At 45.8% G+C, this 21,224-nt stretch overlaps 1 protein-coding gene across 8 annotated transcripts in view; it reads right to left on the bottom strand.

Moving 5' to 3' along the window:
- Positions 1-21,224, bottom strand: part of LOC121581184 (receptor-type tyrosine-protein phosphatase S) — an 84,690-nt gene that overhangs the window by 46,607 nt on the left and 16,859 nt on the right. For all 8 annotated transcript variants that reach the window (XM_041896630.2, XM_041896625.2, XM_041896626.2 and 5 more), the window contains exons 4-5: positions 18,425-18,570; positions 18,019-18,160 (exon numbers count right to left, since the gene is read on the bottom strand). In XM_041896630.2, coding sequence (XP_041752564.1) covers positions 18,019-18,160; positions 18,425-18,570 — 288 coding nt within the window. The remainder of the gene's footprint in view (positions 1-18,018; positions 18,161-18,424; positions 18,571-21,224) is intronic.

The following is a 21,224-nucleotide window of genomic DNA, read 5'->3' as shown; positions in this document are numbered from 1 at the left end:
GAGCGAGAGTTGCACCCCTTCTCAAAAAACCTACACTCGATCCCTCCGATGTCAACAACTACAGACGAGTATCCCTTCTTTCTTTTCTCTCCAAAACTCTTGAGCGTGCCGTCTTTAGCCAACTCTCTTGCTATCTCTCTCAGAATTACCTTCTAGATCCAAACCAGTCAGGTTTCAAGACTGGTCATTCAACTGAGACTGCTCTTCTCTGTGTCACGGAGGCTCTCCGCACTGCTAAAGCTAACTCTCTCTCCTCTGCTCTCGTCCTTCTAGACGTATCTGCTGCCTTTGATACTGTGAACCATCAGATCCTCCTCTCCACCCTCTCCGAGTTGGGCATCTCCGGCACGGCTCACTCTTGGATTGCATCCTACCTGACAGGTCGCTCCTACCAGGTGGCGTGGCGAGAATCTGTCTCCACACCACGTGCTCTCACCACTGGTGTCCCCCAGGGCTCAGTTCTAGGCCCTCTCCTATTCTCGCTATACACCAAGTCACTTGGCTCTGTCATATCCTCACATGGCCTCTCCTATCATTGCTACGCAGACAACACACAATTAATCTTCTCCTTTCCCCCTTCTGATAACCAGGTGGCGAATCGCATCTCTGCATATCTGGCAGACATATCAGTGTAGATGACGGATCACCACCTCAAGCTGAACCTCGGCAAGACGGAGCTGCTCTTCCTCCCAAGGAAGGACTGCCCGTTCCCTGATCTCGCCATCACGGTTGACAACTCAGTTGTGTCCTCCTCCCAGAGTGCGAAGAGCCTTGGCGTGACCCTGGACAACACCCTGTCGTTCTCCGCTAACATCAAGGCGGTGACCCGATCCTGCAGGTTCATGCTCTACAACATTCGCAGAGTCCGACCCTGCCTTACACAGGAAGCGGCACAGGTCCTAATCCAGGCACTTGTCATCTCCCGTCTGGATTACTGCAACTCGCTGTTGGCTGGGCTCCCTGCCTGTGCCATTAAACCCCTACAACTCATCCAGAACGCCGCAGCCCGTCTGGTGTTCAACCTTCCCAAGTTCTGTCACGTCACCCCGCTCCTCCGCACACTCCACTGGCTTCCAGTTGAAGCTTGCATCTGCTACAAGACCATGGTGCTTGCCTACGGAGCTGTGAGGGGAACGGCACTTCCGTACCTTCAGGCTCTGATCAGTCCCTACACCCAAACGAGGGCATTGCGTTCATCCACCTCTGGCCTGCTGGCCCCCCTACCACTGCGGAAGCACAGTTCCCGCTCAGCCCAGTCAAAACTGTTCGCTGCTCTGGCACCCCAATGGTGGAACAAGCTCCCTCACAACACCAGGACAGCGGAGTCACTCACCACCTTCCGGAGACACTTGAAACCCCACCTCTTTAAGGAATATCTGGGATAGGATAAAGTAATCCTTCTACCCCCCCTTACCCCACCCCCCAAAAAAAATATCAAACAAAAGATTTAAAAAATACAAAAAAAATTCAAAAAAATAGACAAATATTATTGTAAAGTGGTTGTCCCACTGGCTATCATAAGGTGAATGCACCAATTTGTAAGTCGCTCTGGATTAGAGCGTCTGCTAAATGACGAAAATGTAAATGTAAATGTGCTACAGCCAGCATTCGGCACACACACACAAACACACAGCCCTATATTTCCCAGAAACAAACCGAGCACCAGAGCTTTGAACCCCTCTATCACCTTCATCTAAAATAAATATCTCACTTAGTTTCAATGGAAAATGAGCCCCCCTAAGAACAAACCTAGGGTAAACCCTGAATGATTATGATCCTTCCCCACTTAGGTACGATTTAGCTGTCATCTGGGGTAATTCTCTACCTCCTAGTGTCGACATAAAAGAGCCTAAAGAGATTTAGGGAAACACTTTCAATGATAATGTCCTCTTTATGGTAATAGACCTAGACATTATGCTCTCAGTCTTTACTGTCATACTGTATATCTATCTGCCCCCCGTCCCCGTCCCCCGTCCCCGTCTCTGATCCATACAGATGACTTAGCCCCAACTGCTACAGACAACACATGCCTACATGCACCTACTAATATAGTATTATGTTGCCACTAGGGACTAGGGCAAGGCCATGTTCGATAGAAATCGGTCTGCACACATAACAAGTTAGAACCAGACAAGTGGTGTCTGCCGTGTGCAAGATCAATCACACATAACATACTGTACACAATCATCTGAATCTCTATTTACAGTGTTGATCCCCTTCACATTAATTTTTACTGGGACTCCCCTTCATTCCCCTCCCGAGCTCTGTTACCACCATGTAATATTATTGTCTGATAATCTCAATTGAACGTTTTGGTGCTTGCAGTCCTGAATGCTGCATCAGAGACCTCTGCATCCCACCAAGGAACACTCTGGGGGCATCACTTTTTACAACACTTTTACCAACACGTCTCCTGCACCACAAGAGGCGCTAGCACTCCGGAGCACTTATACTCTACCCACAGTAATGTATACAAGACCATCCCTCGCTCTCCCTTCGGCAAATCTAGTGCGGAAGTGGTCCGACAAAGTGTACGCTAAGCTACAAAACTTCTTCGCTAGCACAGACTGTAATATGTTTAGTGATTCATCCAATAACACTGAGGAGTTTACCACACATCAGTCACGGGTTTCAGCAATAAGTGACCATACGTAACTACCTAACCAAAAGCCATGGATTACAGGCAGTATCCGTGCCAGCCTAAAGGCTAGAACTACCGCTTTCAAGGAACAGGACACGGACATGGATGCTTACAAAAAAGCCCATTACGACCTCTGACGAGCCATCCAAGATGGAAAACGTCAATATAGGACTAAGACAAAATCCTACTACACCGGCTCCGATGCTCGTCGGATGTGGCAGGGTTTGCAGACTATTACGCATTACAAAGGGAAACCCAGCCGTGAGTTGCCCAGTGATGCAAACCTCCCAGATGAGCTGAATGCCTGTGTGATCTTGCTCTCCGTGGCCGACGTGAGTAAGACTTTTAAACAGGTGAACACTCACAAGGTCGCTGGGCCAATTGGAATACCAGGGTGCGTTCTCAGAGCATGCGCAGAGCAGCTGGCAAGTGTCTTCACAGACATTTTCAACATCTCCTTGTCCCAGTCTACACACCACTGTCCCTGTTCTAAGAACTCAAAGGTAACCTGCCTAAATAACTATCGTCCAATAGCACTCACATCTGTAACCATGAAATGCTTTGAAAGTCATGGAGGACATCAACACCATCATCCCAGACACCTTGGACCCATTCCAATTTGCATACCGCCCCAACAGATCCACAGATGACGCAATCTCTATTGCACTCCACACTGCTCTCTCCCACCTGGACAAGAGGAATACCTATGTGAGAATGCTGTTCATTGACTACAGATCAAGCTCATCACCAAGCTCGGGACACTGGGACTGAACACCTCCCTCTGCAACTGGATTCTGGACTTTCTGACAGGACGCCCCCAGGTAGTGAGGGTAGTTAACAACACATATGGCATGCTGATCCTCAACACGGGTGCCCCTCAGGGGTGTGTGCTTAGTCCCCTCCTGTACTCCCTGTTCACCCTCAAGTTTGCTGACGACACAACGGTGGTAGGCCTGATCACAGACGATGATGAGACAGCCTACAGGGAGGAGGTCAGAGACCTGGCAGTGTTGTGCCAGGACAACAACCTCTCACTCAGCGTCAGCAAGACTAAGGAGCTGATTGTGGACTACAGGAAACGGAGGGGCAAGTACGTGACCATCCACATCAACGGGGCTGTAATGGAGCGGGTCGAGAGCTTCAAGCTCCTGTGTGTCCACATTACTAAGGACATAACATGGTCCTTTCACACTAGCACAGTCGTGAAGAAGGCCTCATCCCCCTCAGGAGGTTGAAAAGAATTGGCATGGCCCCTCAGATCCTCAAAATGTTATACAGCTGCACCTTTGAGAGTATCTTGACTGGCTGCATCACCGCTTGGTGTGGCAACTGCACCGCCCTCGATCGCAAAGTGCTTCAGAGGGTGGTGCTGATGGGCCAAGCTCCATGCCATCCAGGACCTCAATATCAGGCAGTGTCAGAGAAAGGTCCGGAAAAAAAAGGCAAACACCCCAACCACCCAAGCCATAGACTGTTCACTCTGCTACTGAACGGCAAGCGGTACAGGAGCGCCAAGTCTGGGACCAAAAGGCACCTGAACAGCTTCTACCCCCAAGACATAAGACTGCTGAACAGTTAATCAAATGGCTAGCCAGACTATTGCATTGACCCTTTTTTGCACTGACTCTCTTACACTGACTCTATGCACACTCACTGGACTCCACCCACACACGCATACGTACTTACACTAACACTCCAATGTGCACACACACACAGACACACTTTCACAATGTCCACATACGCTGCTGCTACTCTGTTTATTATCTATCCTGATTGCCTAGTCACTTTTACCTCTGCCTACAGTACATGTACATATTACCTCGATTACCTCAACTACCTCGTATCCCTGCACATTGACTTGGTACCGGTACTCCTTGTATATAGCCTCGTTATTGTTATTTATTGTGTTACTATCTCCTATTTTTGTTTGCTCATTTTCATAATTTAAACTCTGCATTGTGGAGAAAGGGCTCATAAGTAAGCAATTCATGGTAAAGTCTACACCTGTTGTATTCGGCGCATGTGACAAATGCAATTGGATTTGATTCTATTTGATCAGACAGTCTATGTCGTAGCATATTTGTCATAGTGGTTGAAAATCATTCTCTACCACCCTTCTTCCTAGCCCCTTTTCTCTGGAAATGGGGCAGTGGGAGGTGTTGGTAATCATGGATGAGTACACACACACGCACACGCACACGCACACGCACACACACACACACACACACACACACACACACACACACACACACACACACACACACACACACACACACACACACACATTACTGCAGTGATGAGAATCTCTCGCCCACTGGAGGTTTAAAACACGCAGAACTGCAGATACTAAAGCCTCCCCTAGGCTAGGCACTACGAAACACCACAGTGTCCAGAGGGAGAGAGAGGAATAAATATATAAAGATGTGGTATACTGTACTTTGGATGAGCTAGCTAGGTGGAGACAGAGAGAGAGAGAGAGAGAGAGAGAGGGAGAGAGAGAGAGAGAGAGAGAGAGAGAGAGAGAGAGAGAGAGAGACGAGCGAGAGAGAGAGAGAGATGGCGAGAGATATAGCGAAGGAGAGAGAGGGAGGTGTGAGTGTCTAAATGAGATATCTCCTCTGCCCAACCCCAGTTACCACAGCATGCTACATAAGCTTCCCTCCATTAGCAGTCAGAATAGAGTAGCTCACTTCCTGTGGCCAACCACAAGGCTTCTGTAGAGTAAATCCCCTAGGGAGAGTACGGAGTGGACAACCATTACAAGATGCTACTCTACATGATCTTATAAAGTCTTATGTAGCTTCATAAGAGAGCTGTGAATGTAACCCATACCCCACCCACCCAGGGCCGGATTAAGAAATCATAGGCTCCGGGGCTTTGTTTAAATTCTTTTTTTAAATAAGCCTTTAAAAAAAATGCATTTCATGCAATTCTACATCATTTACATGAATCTTTTTTAATACCATACAAATGACCAAAATGAGTAGCTAGTCTGATCAATCTGGTGAAGCACGAGGCTAGCTAACCCACTACCTGGACCAATAAAGCTAGCTAGCTAGCGGGTAGCTACTGGTAACTATTAGCAACTGTGGATAGTTGTTTCAATGTTATTTCACGCTTAAGAGTACCTGTAATTATGCCAGCTAGCTACCTACCATTCAGCTGTTTTTCTAACCTCATTATCTGAAGCATTAACGTTAGGTAGTTAGTAGCTACTGTACTCGAAATGTAGCTAGCTTGTTTCTACCTGGATAGCTAACTAAACAATAGCTGGAACGACCTAGCTGTAATGTTTGGAGACGCTTTCTCTCCGTTGGGACAGACGCTAACTGGCTAAATCGATTCAGTAGCTAGCTTTACACTTAACTAGCTAACAGTAGCTACTAAGGGTAAGTTATAACCTACATTTATTTTTATTTTATTTTTACATACTGGTAACCAGAGTCGTTCAAAAGGAATTCAAGACATGGGTGACTAGTTAACGTTAGCTTGGCTCTCTCTGTGTGTTTCATACCGTGGGAGGAGGGTTTTGTTCGTTGACAGAGAGCAATGGCTAGCTAATATGCTAACTATTCTAGCTAGCTAACTAACTGGCTGAATAAGTTGACGACTTACTCAATCAAACTGTCAAAACTAACCCCAAAACTTTACACAACATTAGACACGGACACTAATGATCTGTTTAGCGTGTTAACACACTATTGGTAGTTTGTTGTAACCGTGTATTGGTGCTAAACCGTGTTATTGGAAGCTAGCATGCTAGTTAGCTATGGCATCATAGGATATGGTGCCCTGGGCGGTTTTCACGGAAGAATACTGTACCAAGTTAGCTAGCTGAATAAACTAAGTTAGAGTCTATTCCTAGAAAACATTGAACCGCTGTAGTTTACAACAATTATAATGTCTAAAGTGGAAGTTGGGAGAGTTATATTTGAGTGTTTCAGTGAAACGTAAGTGAGGGAGGCCCCACTCTCTCGCTTTCCCAGATGTTTAGTGAATTTCATTCCGATCCCCTTTGCATTATTGTAGCCTTTTCTGTAGCCTGTCAACTATGTGTCTGTCTATCCCTGTTCTCTCCTCTCTGCACAGGCCATACAAACGCTTCACACCGCGTGGCTGCTGCTACTCTAATCTGGTGGTCCCTGCGCGCACGACCCACGTGGAGATCCAGGTCTCCGGCAGCCTCTGGAACTGCTGTTCTGCGGCCAACAAGGCAGAGTTCATCTCAGCCTATGCTACCCTCCAGTCCCTCGACTTCTTGGCGCTGACGGAAACATGGATTACCACAGAAAACACTGCTACTCCTACTGCTCTTTCCTCGTCTGATCATGTGTTCTCGCATACCCTGAGAGCATCTGGTCAGCGCGCCGGTGGCACAGGAATCATCATCTCTCCCAAGTGGACATTCTCTCTTTTCCCCCTGACCCATCTGTCTATCTCTTCATTTGAATTCCATGCTGTCACAGTCACTAGCCCATTCAAGCTTAACGTCCTTATCATTTATCGCCCTCCAGGTTCCCTTGGAGAGTTCATCAATGAACTTGACGCCTTGATAAGTTCCTTTCCTGAGGATGGCTCACCCCTCACAGTTCTGGGTGACTTTAACCTCCCTATGTCTGCCTTTGACTCATTTCTCTCTGCCTCCTTCTTTCCACTCCTTTCCTCTTTTGACCTCACCCTCTCACCATCCCCCCCTACTCACAAGGCAGGCAATATGCTTGACCTCATCTTTACTAGATGCTGTTCTTCTACTAATCTCACTGCAACTCCCCTCCAAGTCTCCGACCACTACTTTGTATCCTTTTCTCTCTCGCTCTCCTCCAACACTACTCACTCTGCCCGTACTCAGATGGTAATGTGCCGTCGCAACCTTCGCTCTCTCTCTCCCGCTACTCTCTCCTCTTCCATCCTATCATCTCTTCCCTCTGCTAAATCCTTTTCCCTCCGATCTCCTGATGCTGCCTCCTCAACCTTCCTCTCCTCCCTTTCTGCATCTTTTGACTCTCTATGTCTCCTATCCTCCCGGCCGGCTCGGTCCTCCCCTCCTGCTCTGTGGCTTGACGACTCTTGACGAGCTCACAGAACAGGGCTCTGGGCAGTCGAGTGGAAATGGAGGAAAACTACACTCCCTGCGGACCTGTCATCTTTTCACCCCCTCCTCTCTACATTCTCTTCCTCTGTTTCCGCTGCTATAGCCACTTTCTACCACTCTAAATTTCAAGCCTCTGCCTCTAACCCTAGGAAGCTCTTTGCCACCTTCTCCTCCCTGCTGAATCCTCCACCTCCTCCCCTTCCCTCCTCCCTCTCTGTGGATGACTTCATCAACCATTTTGAAAAGATGGTTGACGACATCCGATCCTCATTTATTAAGTCAAATGACACCGCTGGTCCTGCTCACACTGCTCTACCCTATGCTTTGACTACTTTATCCCCTCTCTCTCCAGATGAAATCTTGCGACTTGTGACGGCCGGCCGCCCAACAACCTGCCCGCTTGACCCTATCCCCTCCTCTCTTCTCCAGACCATTTCCAGAGACCTTCTCCCTTACCTCACCTCGCTCATCAACTCATCCTTGACCGCTGGCCATGTCCCTTCTGTCTTCAAGAGAGAGAGAGTTGCACCCCTCCTCAAAAAACCTACACTCGATCCCTCCGATGTCAACAACTACAGACCAGTATCCCTTCTATCATTTCTCTCCAAAACTCTTGAGCGTGCCGTCTCTAGCCAACTCTCCTGCTATCTCTCTCAGAATGATCTTCTTGATCCAAACCAGTCAGGTTTCAAGACTGGTCATTCAACTGAGACTGCTCTTCTCTGTGTCACGGAGGCTCTCCGCACTGCTTAAGCTAACTCTCTCTCCTCTGCTCTTATCCTTCTAGACCTAACTGCTGCCTTTGATACTGTGAACCATCAGATCCTCCTCTCCACCCTCTCCGAGTTGGGCATCTCCGGCTCTGCTTACTCTTGGATTGCTTACCTATGGTCTCTCCTATCACTGCTATGCAGACGACACACAATTAATTTTCTCCTTTCCCCCTTCTGATAACCAGGTGGCGAATCGCATCTCTGCATGTCTGGCAGACATACAGTGAGGGAAAAAAGTATTTGATCCCCTGCTGATTGTGTACGTTTGCCAAATGACAAAGACATGATCAGTCTATAATTTTAATGGTAGGTTTATTTGAACAGTGAGAGACAGAATAACAACAAAAAAATCCAGAAAAAACGCATGTCAAAAATGTTATAAATTGATTTGCATTTTAATGAGGGAAATAAGTATTTGACCCCTCTGCAAAACATGACTTAATACTTGGTGGCAAAACCCTTGTTGGCAATCACAGAGGTCAGACATGTCTTGTAGTTGGCCACCAGGTTTGCACACATCTCAGGAGGGATTTTGTCCCACTCCTCTTTGCAGATCTTCTCCAAGTCATTAAGGTTTCGAGGCTGACGTTTGGCAACTCAAACCTTCAGCTCCCTCCACAGATTTTCTATGGGATTAAGGTCTGGAGACTGGCTAGGCCACTCCAGGACCTCAATGTGCTTCTTCTTGAGCCACTGCTTTGTTGCCTTGGCCGTGTGTTTTGGGTCATTGTCATGCTGGAATACCCATCCACGACCCATTTTCAATGCCCTGGCTGAGGGAAGGAGGTTCTCACCCAAGATTTGACGGTACATGGCCCCGTCCATCGTCCCATTGATGCAGTGAAGTTGTCCTGTCCCCTTAGCAGAAAAACACCCCAAAAGCATAATGTTTCCACCACGGTGGGGATGGTGTTCTTGGGGTCATAGGCAGCATTCCTCCTCCTCCAAACACGGCGAGTTGAGTTGATGGCAAAGAGCTCCATTTTGGTCTCATCTGACCACAACACTTTCACCCAAATCTCCTCTGAATCATTCAGATGTTCATTGGCAAACTTCAGACGGGCCTGTATATGTGCTTTCTTGAGCAGGGGGACCTTGTGAGCGCTGCAGGATTTCAGTCCTTCACGGCGTAGTGTGTTACCAATTGTTTTCTTGGTGACTATGGTCCCAACTGCCTTGAGATCATTGACAAGATCCTCCCGTGTAGTTCTGGGCTGATTCCTCACCGTTCTCATGATCATTGCAACTCCACGAGGTGAGATCTTGCATGGAGCCCCAGGCCGAGCGAGATTGACAGTTCTTTTGTGTTTCTTCCATTTGCGAATAATCGCACCAACTGTTGTCAACTTCTCCCCAAGCTGCTTGGCGATGGTCTTGTAGCCCATTCCAGCCTTGTGTAGGTCTACAATCTTGTCCCTGACATCCTTGGATAGCTGTTTGACCTTGGCCATGGTGGAGAGTTTGGAATCTGATTGATTGATTGCTTCTGTGGACAGGTGTCTTTTATACAGGTAACAAACTGATATTAGGAGCACTCCCTTTAAGAGTGTGCTCCTAATCTCAGCTCGTTACCTGTATAAAAGACACCTGGGAGCCAGAAATCTTTCTGATTGAGAGGGGGTCAAATACTTATTTCCCTCATTAAAATGCAAATCAATTTATAACATTTTTGACATGCGTTTTTCTGGATTTTTTTGTTGTTATTCTGTCTTTCACTGTTCAAATAAACCTACCATTAAATTTATGGACTGATCATTTCTTTGTCAGTGGGCAAACGTACAAAATCAGCAGGAGATCAAATACTTTTTTCCCTCACTGTATCAGTGTGGATGTCGAATCACCACCTCAAGCTGAACCTCGGCAAGACGGAGCTGCTCTTCCTCCCGGGGAAGGACTGCCCGCTCCATGATCTCGCCATCACGGTTGACAACTCCATTGTGTCCTCCTCCCAGAGTGTAAAGAACCTTGGCATGACCCTGGACAACACCCTATCGTTCTCCGCTAACATCAAAGCGGTGACCCGATCCTGCAGGTTCATGCTCTACAACATTCGCAGAGTACGACCCTACCTTACACAGAAAGCGGCACAGGTCCTAATCCAGGCACTTATCATCTCCCGTCTGGATTACTGCAACTCGCTGTTGTCTGGGCTCCCTGCCTGTGCCATTAAACCCCTACAACTTATCCAGAATGCTGCAGCCCGTCTGGTGTTCAACCTTCCCAAGTTCTCTCATGTCACCCCTCTCCTCCGCACACTCCACTGGCTTCCAGTTGAGGCTCGCATCTACTACAAGACCATGGTGCTTGCCTACGGAGCTGTGAGGGGAACGGTACCTCCTTACCTTCAGGCTCTGATCAGACCCTACACCCAAACGAAGGGCACTACGTTCATCCACCTCTGACCTGCTAGCCCCCTACCTCTACGGAAGCACAGTTCCCGCTCAGCCCAGTCAAAGCTATTCGCTGCTCTGGCACCCCAATGGTGGAACAAGCTCCCCCACAACGCCAGGACAGTGGAGTCACTGACCACCTTCCGGAGACACTTGAAACCCTACCTCTTTAAGGAATTCTTGGAATAGTATAAAAGTAATCCTTCTAACCCCCCCACCATAAAAAAGTGGTTGTCCCACTGACTATCATAAGTTGAATGCACCAATTTGTAAGTCGTTCTGGATAACAACGTCTGCTAAATGACGTAAATGTAAATGTAAATGTCTTGAATTCAAACAATCAATAGCCCAGGCCAATGAAGCAACACACAGATAGTACAATAGCAGGAGGATATACAGCACCAGTCAAAAGTTTGGACACACCTACTCATTCAAGGGTTTTTCTTTATTTTTACTATTTTCTACATTGTAGAATAATAGTGAAGACATCAAAACTATGAAATAACACATATGGAATCATGTAGTAACGAAAAAAGTGTTAAAAAAATCAAAATATATTTTATTTTTGAAATTCTTCAAATAGCCACCCTTTGCCTTGATGACAGCTTTGCACACTCAACCAGCTTCACCTGGAATGCTTTTCCAACAGTCTTGAAGGAGTTCCCACATATGCTGAGCACTTGTTAGCTGCTTTTCCTTCACTCTGCGGTCCGACTCATCCCAAACCATCTCTATTTGGTTAAGGTCGGGGGATTGTGGTGGCCAGGTCATCTGATGCAGCACTCCATCACTCTCCTTCTTGGTAAAATAGCCCTTACACAGCCTGGAGGTGTGTTGGGTCATTGTCCTGTTGAAAAACAGATGATAGTCCCACTAATCCCAAACCAGATGGGATGGTGTATCGCTGCAGAACGCTGTGGTAGCCATGCAGGTTAAGTGTGCCTTGAATTCTAAATAAATCACAGACAGTGTCACCAGCAAAGCACCCCCACACCATAACACCTCCTCCTCCATGCTTTACGGTGGGAAATACACATGCAGACATCATCCATTCCCCCACACCGCTTCTCACAAAGACACGGCAGTTGTCTCCAATTTGGACTCCAGACCAAAGGACACAAAGAATAAATTTCCACCGGTCTAATGTCCATTGCTCGTGTTTCTTGGCCCAAGAAAGTCTCTTCTTCTTATTGGTGTCCTTTAGTAGTGGTTTCTTTGCAGCAATTCGACCATGAAGGCCTGATTCACACATTCTCCTCTGAACAGTTGATGTTGAGATGTGTGTGTTACTTGAACTCAGTGAAGCATTTACTTGGGCTGCAATTTCTGAGGCTGGTAACTCTAATGAACTTATCCTCTGCAGCAGAGGTCTTCCATTCGTGTGGCGGTCCTCATGAGAGCCAGTTCCATCATATCGCTTGATGGTGTTTGCGACTGCACTTGAAGAAACGTTAAAAGTTCTTGAAATGTCCCGTATTGACTGACCTTCATGTCTTAAGGTAATGATGGACTGTCGTTTCTCTTTGCTTATTTGAGGTGTTCTTGCCATAATATGGACTTGGTCTTTTACCAAATAGGGATATATTCTGTATACCCCCCTACCTTGTTACAACACAACTGATTATCTCAAACGCATTAAAAAGGAAATACATTCCACAAATTCACTTTTAAGAAAGCACACCTGTTAATTGAAATGCATTCCAGGTGACTACTTCATGAAGCTGTTTGAGAGAATGCCAAGAGTGTGCAAAGCTGTCATCAAGGCAAAGGGTGGCTATTTGAAGAATCTCAAATCTCAAATATATTTTGATTTGTTTAACACTTTTTTGGTTACTACATGATTCTACATGTGTTATTTCATAGTTTTGATGTCTTCACTATTATTCTACAATGTAGAAATAGTAAAAAATAAAGAAAAACCCTTGAATGATTTGGTGTGTCCAAACTTTTGACTGGAACTGTATATAAAAATAGGAGACAGATTGCAAAATATAATTGAATGTAAGTCTACACCTCTGGTCACATAAGTTCAAATTCGGAATGTACACAGATCTCTTGAGGAAAAATAGTTTATGGCTCATAGCATGTGCAAGAACACACAAACACACTCATGCACGCACACACGCACGCACACGCACACGCACACGCACACGCACACGCACACGCACACGCACACACACACACACACACACACACACACACACACACACACACACACACACACACACACACACACACACACACACACACACACATCCTGAAGGGCTATAGGGTTTAGGTAGTAATGTCCCACAAATACAGAGTGGGGGATTGGGTGTGTTTGTATAGTGATGACAGGCCTATGAACAGATGGACAGGAGGCTATTCCCCAGGCTACCAGCCTTCTGCTGAACACCAAGCCTGCCAAATATATCCCTCCCTCCTTCCCTCCTCCTCATTCTCTTCTTCTATACCTCCTCTCTTCTTTCTCTCCCCTCCCTCTCCATCCCTTCTCCTGCTGTGTCACTACTCCTCCCCCTCCTCCAGCACTGAGTCCCCGTCCATCTTTCCCCATATCCCCTCTGTCTCTCTCCTCCCTACATCCTGCTGTGTCACTACTCCTCCCCCTCCTCCAGCACTGAGTCCCCGTCCATCTTTCCCCATATCCCCTCTGTCTCTCTCCTCCCTACATCCTGCTGTGTATCCCTCCCTCAATCCCTCCATTCCTCTCTTCCTCGTCTTCCCTCCTGCAGAACTGGGTCCCTGTCCAAGCCCAGTTCTAATCCTCTGCTTTCCCATGTTAAAAGGAGTCGTTACACCATCCATCCCTCTTCTCTCTCTCTCTCTCTCTCTCTCTCTCTCTCTCTCTCTCTCTCTCTCTCTCTCTCTCTCTCTCTATCTCTCTCTCTCTCTCTCTCTCTCTCTCTCTCTCTCTCTCTCTCTCTCTCTCTCTCTCGTTGGAGTGCATGCTGGGAGTGAGTCGTGAAGCAGGAGTGATTGTGAGAGCGACTGGAATTATTTTCACTCTATTGGGTTTTGGTGTGTATATATATATATATATATATATATTGATTAGTTTAGTTGTTTTAAGGTTATCTTGTCTAACTATCACTAAGCATGTATAGGGGTGGTGGGATCGTTGAGGTTGAAAAACACCAGTCGGTTTGAAAAACTTAGTCGGCGGCATGGAGTAAATATTCCTGCTGCGGCAGGGTGTTCAGTGGAAGAATGTAGCTTGGCAGTGGGTGCTATCATTGGGTATGATAGCATCACATCAGCCTCAAGGATGAATAGCGCTGTAGTGATATTCTTAGATTCCATTGAAAAGGTGAATACGATAGTTGAGAGTGGTGTTGTGTTGCGGGAGACACAGACGTCGGTATTTCCTCTTATGAATCCGGCCAAGAAAGTTATACTTCCTAATGTGCCACCATTTGTTAGAGATGAAGCGAGAGTTATCTCATCATGGTCAAATTGTATCTACAATAAAGAAGGTTCTTTTTGGATGCAAATCTCCTTTGCTGAAACATGTTGTGTCTCATTGGAGACAAGTGCATATTATTTTAAATAAGAACACTGATTAACTGAATTTAGCATTCAGTTTTAAGATTGATGGATTTGATTATGTCTTCTACGCTTCTACTGAATCAATTAAATGCTTTGGCTGTGTAAGATTGGGGCATTTGGTATGTAATTGTCCCGAGAACGAGCGCGCAGAGCCTGGTAGCAGCTCTAGTGCTGGTGCAGCTAATGCACCAACGCGAAGGGATGAACATGCTAAGGGTGCAGGGGAAGGGAGAAGGTGGGCAGATGTGGTTGGAAAAGTAGGAAAGGAAAGCAGTGTGGATACAGGGGCAATTGTGGTAGATCAGAACAAACAGGGAAGGGAAACAGTCGGTGAGATTGTGACTGCAGTCGCTGAGGTGGTGCTGGAAAATGAAATTGGAGGTCAAGAGGAGATTGAAATAATGGAAAAGGAAGCAGCTGTTTTCAAAGTACCGAGGAGTAAGAGGAAGAATTTAAAGGGTGGTGAAGGGTCTAATTCCAAGAGGAAGGTAGAGATTGATAAATCAGTTGAGGATGAACAGGTTGTAGAGATGGTGGAGTTTTCTTCTGGGGAGGATAGCGAGAGTGAGTCATCTGACGCGTCACAACAAAATAGTGAGATTAATGGGTTGGAAGGGAGGTATGGGATTGAGAAGGTACGTCAATTTCTGAAGTTGACAAAAGGGAAGAAATATATGCAGGATTATAATGTAACATATTTCTTTCCTGAAAGTGAATTGTTTATTGAATCAGCAAAGTTTCTGATGTCAAAAATAACGGGGAGGTTTGACAATCCCTGAAATTGCTAGACTCAAGAAAGTGCTCACGAGAGTGATAAGTGATGAAAGAGTTCAGTCGCAGCCTTAACTCTGTAAAGAGATGTGGTTTCTGTGTCTTCCTCTGTATTTTTTTTTTCATCCAGAGCAGTTTTAAGATTTCTTCTTTAAACGTAAATGGGGCGAGAGACGTTAAAAAAAGATCCATAGTGTATGAGTTAATTAGGGGGAAGGGAAGTGACATAAGTTTTCTACAAGAAACGCATAGTAATTTGGAAAATGAAGTTATGTGGCAACAGGAGTGTGTGTGGGGGGAATGACGATGACAGTGGTGTGTAGTCATAAAAACTCAAAAAGTGGGGGTGTGGCCATCTGGTTCTCAAAAGGGTTTTTGCCTTTGTCATATGAGGTTGAAGAGGTAGTTGAGGGGAGGTTATTAAAAGTTAGAGCGACGTTATTAAAAGTTAGAGCGAGGTATGAAAACATCACTATGTGTCTGATAAATGTATATGCCCCAGTGGTGGCATGTTTTTTTAGACATTATCAAATACCATTGAGAAATGTAATAATGAAGATTATTTATTTATTGCTGGGGATTTTAACTGCACAGTCAGTGATTTAGATAGAAATCACAAAGAACCTAATATAGCCTCAAGGACTTTGTTAAAACGCCTCATTGTAACACATGAACTGTGTGATATTTGGCGGAGTCAACATGGAGGCACGAGACAGTACACCTGGGTGCATGTGAGAGAGAACACCATCTCTATGGCCAGGTTAGATAGGTTTTATTGTTTTGAGCATCAATCTCAGGTCTGTAAATCAAGTGTGATAACCCCAGTGGGATTTTCTGATCATTGTTTAATAACAGAGGTGGTGTTCATTAACGATGTAAAACCCAAAAGCGCATACTGGCATTTTAATATAACTTTATTGAGTGATGCCCTCTTCAGGAAATGTTTTAGTTTTTTCTGGGAGAGGTGGAGGTCTCAAAAGGCCAGTTTTGTATCCCTTCAACAGGGGTGGGATATAGGGAAAATCCAGATTCAACAATTCTGTAATCAATACACGAGGAATGTTATCAAGGATATCACCAGATCAATGAAAGCCCTAGAGACTGAAATAGTGGAACTCATGACGTTGGTTGAGACCACAGGAGATCGAGGCCATCCTCAGGCCCTCAAGAGGAAAAAAGCTGCATTGGCAGACCTGCTGGGTATCAGAGCACAGGGGGCATTGGTGAGAAGTAAGTTTCAGGGAATCTCTGAAATGGATGCCTCATCCAAAATTTTATTTGGTTTAGAGAAAAATAATGGACAAAGAGGAATGATTCATTGTCTCAAATCAGCTGTTGGACAGGAGCTCACTATCCCTAGTGAAATTAGAAAGAGGGCAGTAGAGTTCTATGCTGAGCTCTACAAGTGTGAGTACAAAGAGGATAAAACAGTGACACAGCAGTTCCTTGATGGGCTCCCACAGGTGGCTGCAGAAGCTCAGGTTGAGCTAGAGCAACCATTGTCTTTGCAGGAACTATACACTGCATTAAAAGGCATGGAAAATGGAATGGCACCAGGCATTTACTTTTTAAATTATTTTTGGGCTATGTTGGGATAGGATTGGCTAGCAGTAGTTAATTATAGTTTAACCGGAGGGTTACTACCAATAAACTGCAGAAGGGCTGTCCTCACCCTACTGTCCAAAAAGGGTGACCCTAGGGAGGTGAAGAACTGGATGCCGGTGGCTTTATTGTGCACTGATTATAAGATCCTGTCAAAGGCTTTCTCCAACAGGCTGAGGGAGGTGATGGGGCAAATCATACATACGGACCAGTCCTACTGAGTTCCTGGCAGGCAGATAGGGGATAACGTTTCTCTGATTCAGGATTTTTTGGATGTCTCTAGGGCTATTGGGTTGGATGCTGGTCTAATTTCAATTGATCAGGAAAAGGCATTTGACCGAGTTGAACATCAACACGTAACATTTTTATTTTTATTTAGGAATGACATTTGTTGTTTCATTTCTGAAAAGGCAGTGTGCCATTATTTGTGTTAACACTTGAGTATAAAATAAATGTTTTATAAAAACTCAAAACCCTCCCTCCCTCCCTCCCTCCCTCCCTCCCTCCCTCCCTCCCTCCCTCCCTCCCTCCCTCCCTCCCTCCCTCCCTCCCTCCCTCTCTCCTGTGTTGGGCCTAGGCCCAGTCCACGGCTCCTAGGCTTACAGCCAGGCTTACAGCCAAACTGAATGAAGTGATTATGAGAGAGAAGCTGTAGTCTAAATCACACGCACACTAGCTAACTGGCCCTCAACACAGCCAAATCACACTAACTCACGCTAACTCTCAGGCTAAAAAAGAACAGCTCCTTCTTTCCTGTTATAAAAGTGTGTAAGCTGGGTGTTTCTCACGTCTAGTGTTGGCAGTGAAGGGAACAAAGGGAGTGTGAGCAGTTGTGTGAGCAGGTGTGTGAGTGTTTAACCTTAACCCCAAAACCAAACCTTAATCCTAAACCTAACCCTAACTCCTAACCCTAAAACGAACCCTAACTCCTAAACCTAATTCTAACCCTAACCCTAATTCTACTTTAACCCTAAACCCCCTAGAAATAGCATTTGACCTTGTGGGGACTAACAAAACGTCCACAGTTGGTCAAATTTTTGTTAGTTTACTGTTCTTGTCTGGTCCCAACAAGTATAGTTAAACACGTCCACACACACACACACACACACACACACACACACACACACACACACACACACACACACACACACACACACACACACACACACACACACACACACACACACACACACACACACACACCTCGTATGATTGCCAGCTTGGCGGTGGTGGCCACCTCTCCTTCTCTGTTGCGGGCCACACACTCATAGACGTTCTCATCTCTGGGGGCCCTGAGAGGCTGGATCCTTAGCACGGCCCCCGCTCCATCATCAAACTCTATCGTCTAGGGGAGAGGAGGAACACTCAGGAAACAGCCAGCAGAGAAACAGTCAGGAACAGTTTGGAATGAGGAGGAAAACAGGACAAAGGACAACCAGGACAAAGAATCAGGAGGAGACAGAAACCAGGTGAGTAACCAGGAAGGAGACCAAGAAGGAGAATTGGGAACCAAAGGAAAAGGCTGGTCCAACAAATGGTAAAACAAAACCCCTCAAAAAGTTGCTAATGGAATATGATCTTTAGAGTTTGGAGAGTGGAGTGAGCTCACCTCTATGCGTTGGGAGTTGACCTTCTTGCCCTTCTTGTTCCAGTTGACCATGGGCTTGGGGTCACCTGACGCCTGGCACACGAACGAGGCCACACCTCCCGAGACCCCAATCTGGTCCCCGGGAATCTTGGTAAACTTGGGCGCCGCTGGGATAGACAGACAATTAAATTAAATTAAAACTTTATTGTCCTCGTATGGAAATTCTTCAGCCAGGAGTCCAAGACATAATGCAGTTCAGAAAACAAACTAACAATGGATCCATAAACAGATAAATAGACAGACAGACAGATCCAAATTATTAAACATTATTAGAATGATGGTACTAAAATTATTTTTCTTAATATTTTCCCCATGCAAATACACATCAATCATAATTTACATTTTAGCAGATGCTCTTATACAGAGCGTCTTACAGTAGCGAGTGCATACATTTTCATACTGGTCCCCCGTGGGAATCGAACCCACAACGCTGGCGTTGCAAGCGCAATGCTCTACCAACTGAGCTACACGAGCAAACCCAAAGACAGACAGCTCTCACTCAAGAGATGCCAACTAGTTCAAATCTGTGGATAGGAAGAGAGTGACATGACATCACTGAGTCGTGATGGACTTGGTGATTGGCTGCTAAGTACAGTCCACTTCCTGGCTATCATTTAGAGGACATCACCAAGGACTTCCTGTGTGTCATCAATAAAAGATGTGCTTCAGCTTCACAGGAGAATGTTTTTTCACTACCCCGGGGCAAGCTACTCCACTATGCAGCACAGATTGTGAGAACACATGGGTGGGTGCTATGCGGGTGTATGAAAAGGTGTAGTGGAAATTCACAGGAAATAATTGGCTTTAATGTATTAATATCACACATGACATTTTCAGCCTCTGCAGTGAACCACAATGAAACAAAGAGACCATTTTGAGTCCAAGGATTTAGGGATTGCATTAGTACATTTATACCCTTTATATCTATAAAGCCCAGTTCTAACAGAGAAGACGCTTTTATGCAGTTTTAGAACAAAGTTTGCTTGATCTGAATGGTCTAGTTTTAGAACGTCATGTCGGCTGCTAGAGTTTCCAAAATTCAGTAATGCTTATTACTAATGGCAAATACAAATCAATTTCAGGCACAGAATCCATACAATTCCACTGTGCTAAAATCTTGTCAAGTTACTTCATCCATTTTACTCTTCTCTCTCTCACACACTCTCTCATACTGTCCCTCCCTCCCTCCCTCCCTCCCTCCCTCCCTCCCTCCCTCCCTCCCTCCCTCCCTCCCTCCCTCCCTCCCTCTGTCTCTCTGCCCATCTTAGAATGTCAGACTCTTCTTCGGCGAGCCCAGAGTTCTATCCCTCTGTGTCTGTTACCATGGCAGCCAGCGGCGGAATCAGTTCTATCCATCAGGGCGAAGCCGGCCTGACCCTCACCATAACAACCTCCCTTCCTCCCTCTCTACCTCTCTCCCACCTCTGTCTCTCACTCTCTCTATCACTGGGCCAGCTCCTGCTGTGTTGATTCAGTTCTACAACAGAGAGGCAGAGCAGCTGAAAAAAGAACACACTGCAATACCTCCCCAAACTCACTGAGAGACGGAAAAGCTTTTCTCCCTCCCCTGCTAACTTCACACTTCAGTGAGTAACAGTCACACAGCAGCCAGCCCACCTCTGAGCTGTGAGGTAAAGTGCCTGAGCAGAAACGGAGAAACCTCAACAATACTTGTCGAGGAAAAAAACACAGCGTATTCTTGTAGCCTTTTGACCATACACTTCACACACTCTGTCAGTTGTGAAGTGTCGCACTTAGGAACAGGCAGTACTTTGGGGAGCTGTGTAAGGCGGTTGATTTCCCATTCAACATTGGTTTACATTTCTGTGACTTTCAAAGAGGTTCTTGTGTTATTGTCACTGCACACTAGAACCAATTCTAATTATATGGGTGCAACTACCGGCCTCCGGCTGCATTCTGTTCTGGTTAGAGCCTTTGGTTCTGATTCAACCCAGACATACATATTGTTTTTCCTTTCATGAAAAATTCCCCCGAATTCTGTGAGGATACTCAAGAAGGCAGTCCGTCCCTTTAAAGGCTTCACTCCTTCACTCCTTCCCTCCCTGGCTGCCGGTGAGATATAATGATAGACTAAAGACTTCAATATCTCTGGCCTATCATAATGAAACACCACAAGGCTATGATTAACTAATAGCAGTGCTGGGAAGGTGTAGTGTGTAGATGTGCGTCAGTAGGTAGCAGGTGGGTGTTATGATATTATAGTCACCACCACTACGACTGGAGGCTGGAAATTAGACCTGTCTGAACAAGTCTGACCAGATCACTCAGGTTCCATGTAAATCCATACCAATTACAGGAGTTGCCTATAACTAGGGTCCAGAGTTGTTCCTGGTCAGGTTACATGGTCAGGAAAAACTCAGGGTCCTAGCCACCAACCAAAACAAATATTAACATGGGCACTCCACCAGTGTAAGAAATATGGCGGTTCAGACTGCTATTTTTGGGATGCTATTTTCTTTGAGTCACAGAGCAATAATACCTCTAAGTAGCACACTCTTAAGAAATATCAAGACGTGCTTTCATACAGTAACCTCAATGTGATGACTAACTATATGCTGACATCCCCTCACTGCTCATCAGTGTCAAAAACCATTTATGTTCTTGAATGCCACATACTTCCATAGCGTTTTCAGTGCTGTAGTGTGTTCTATGTTCACCTGTCTTATTGTAGATTCATAAGACAAGACATCTGAAGACATGCTTTAATGAAGGTGAAGATTGGGTAAGTGCTGACGTGTGT

This window comes from Coregonus clupeaformis, chromosome 14 (genome assembly GCF_020615455.1).
Source record: "Coregonus clupeaformis isolate EN_2021a chromosome 14, ASM2061545v1, whole genome shotgun sequence".
In the NCBI taxonomy this organism is placed as follows: Eukaryota; Metazoa; Chordata; class Actinopteri; order Salmoniformes; family Salmonidae; genus Coregonus; species Coregonus clupeaformis.
This window is presented reverse-complemented; position numbering and strand designations above follow the sequence as displayed.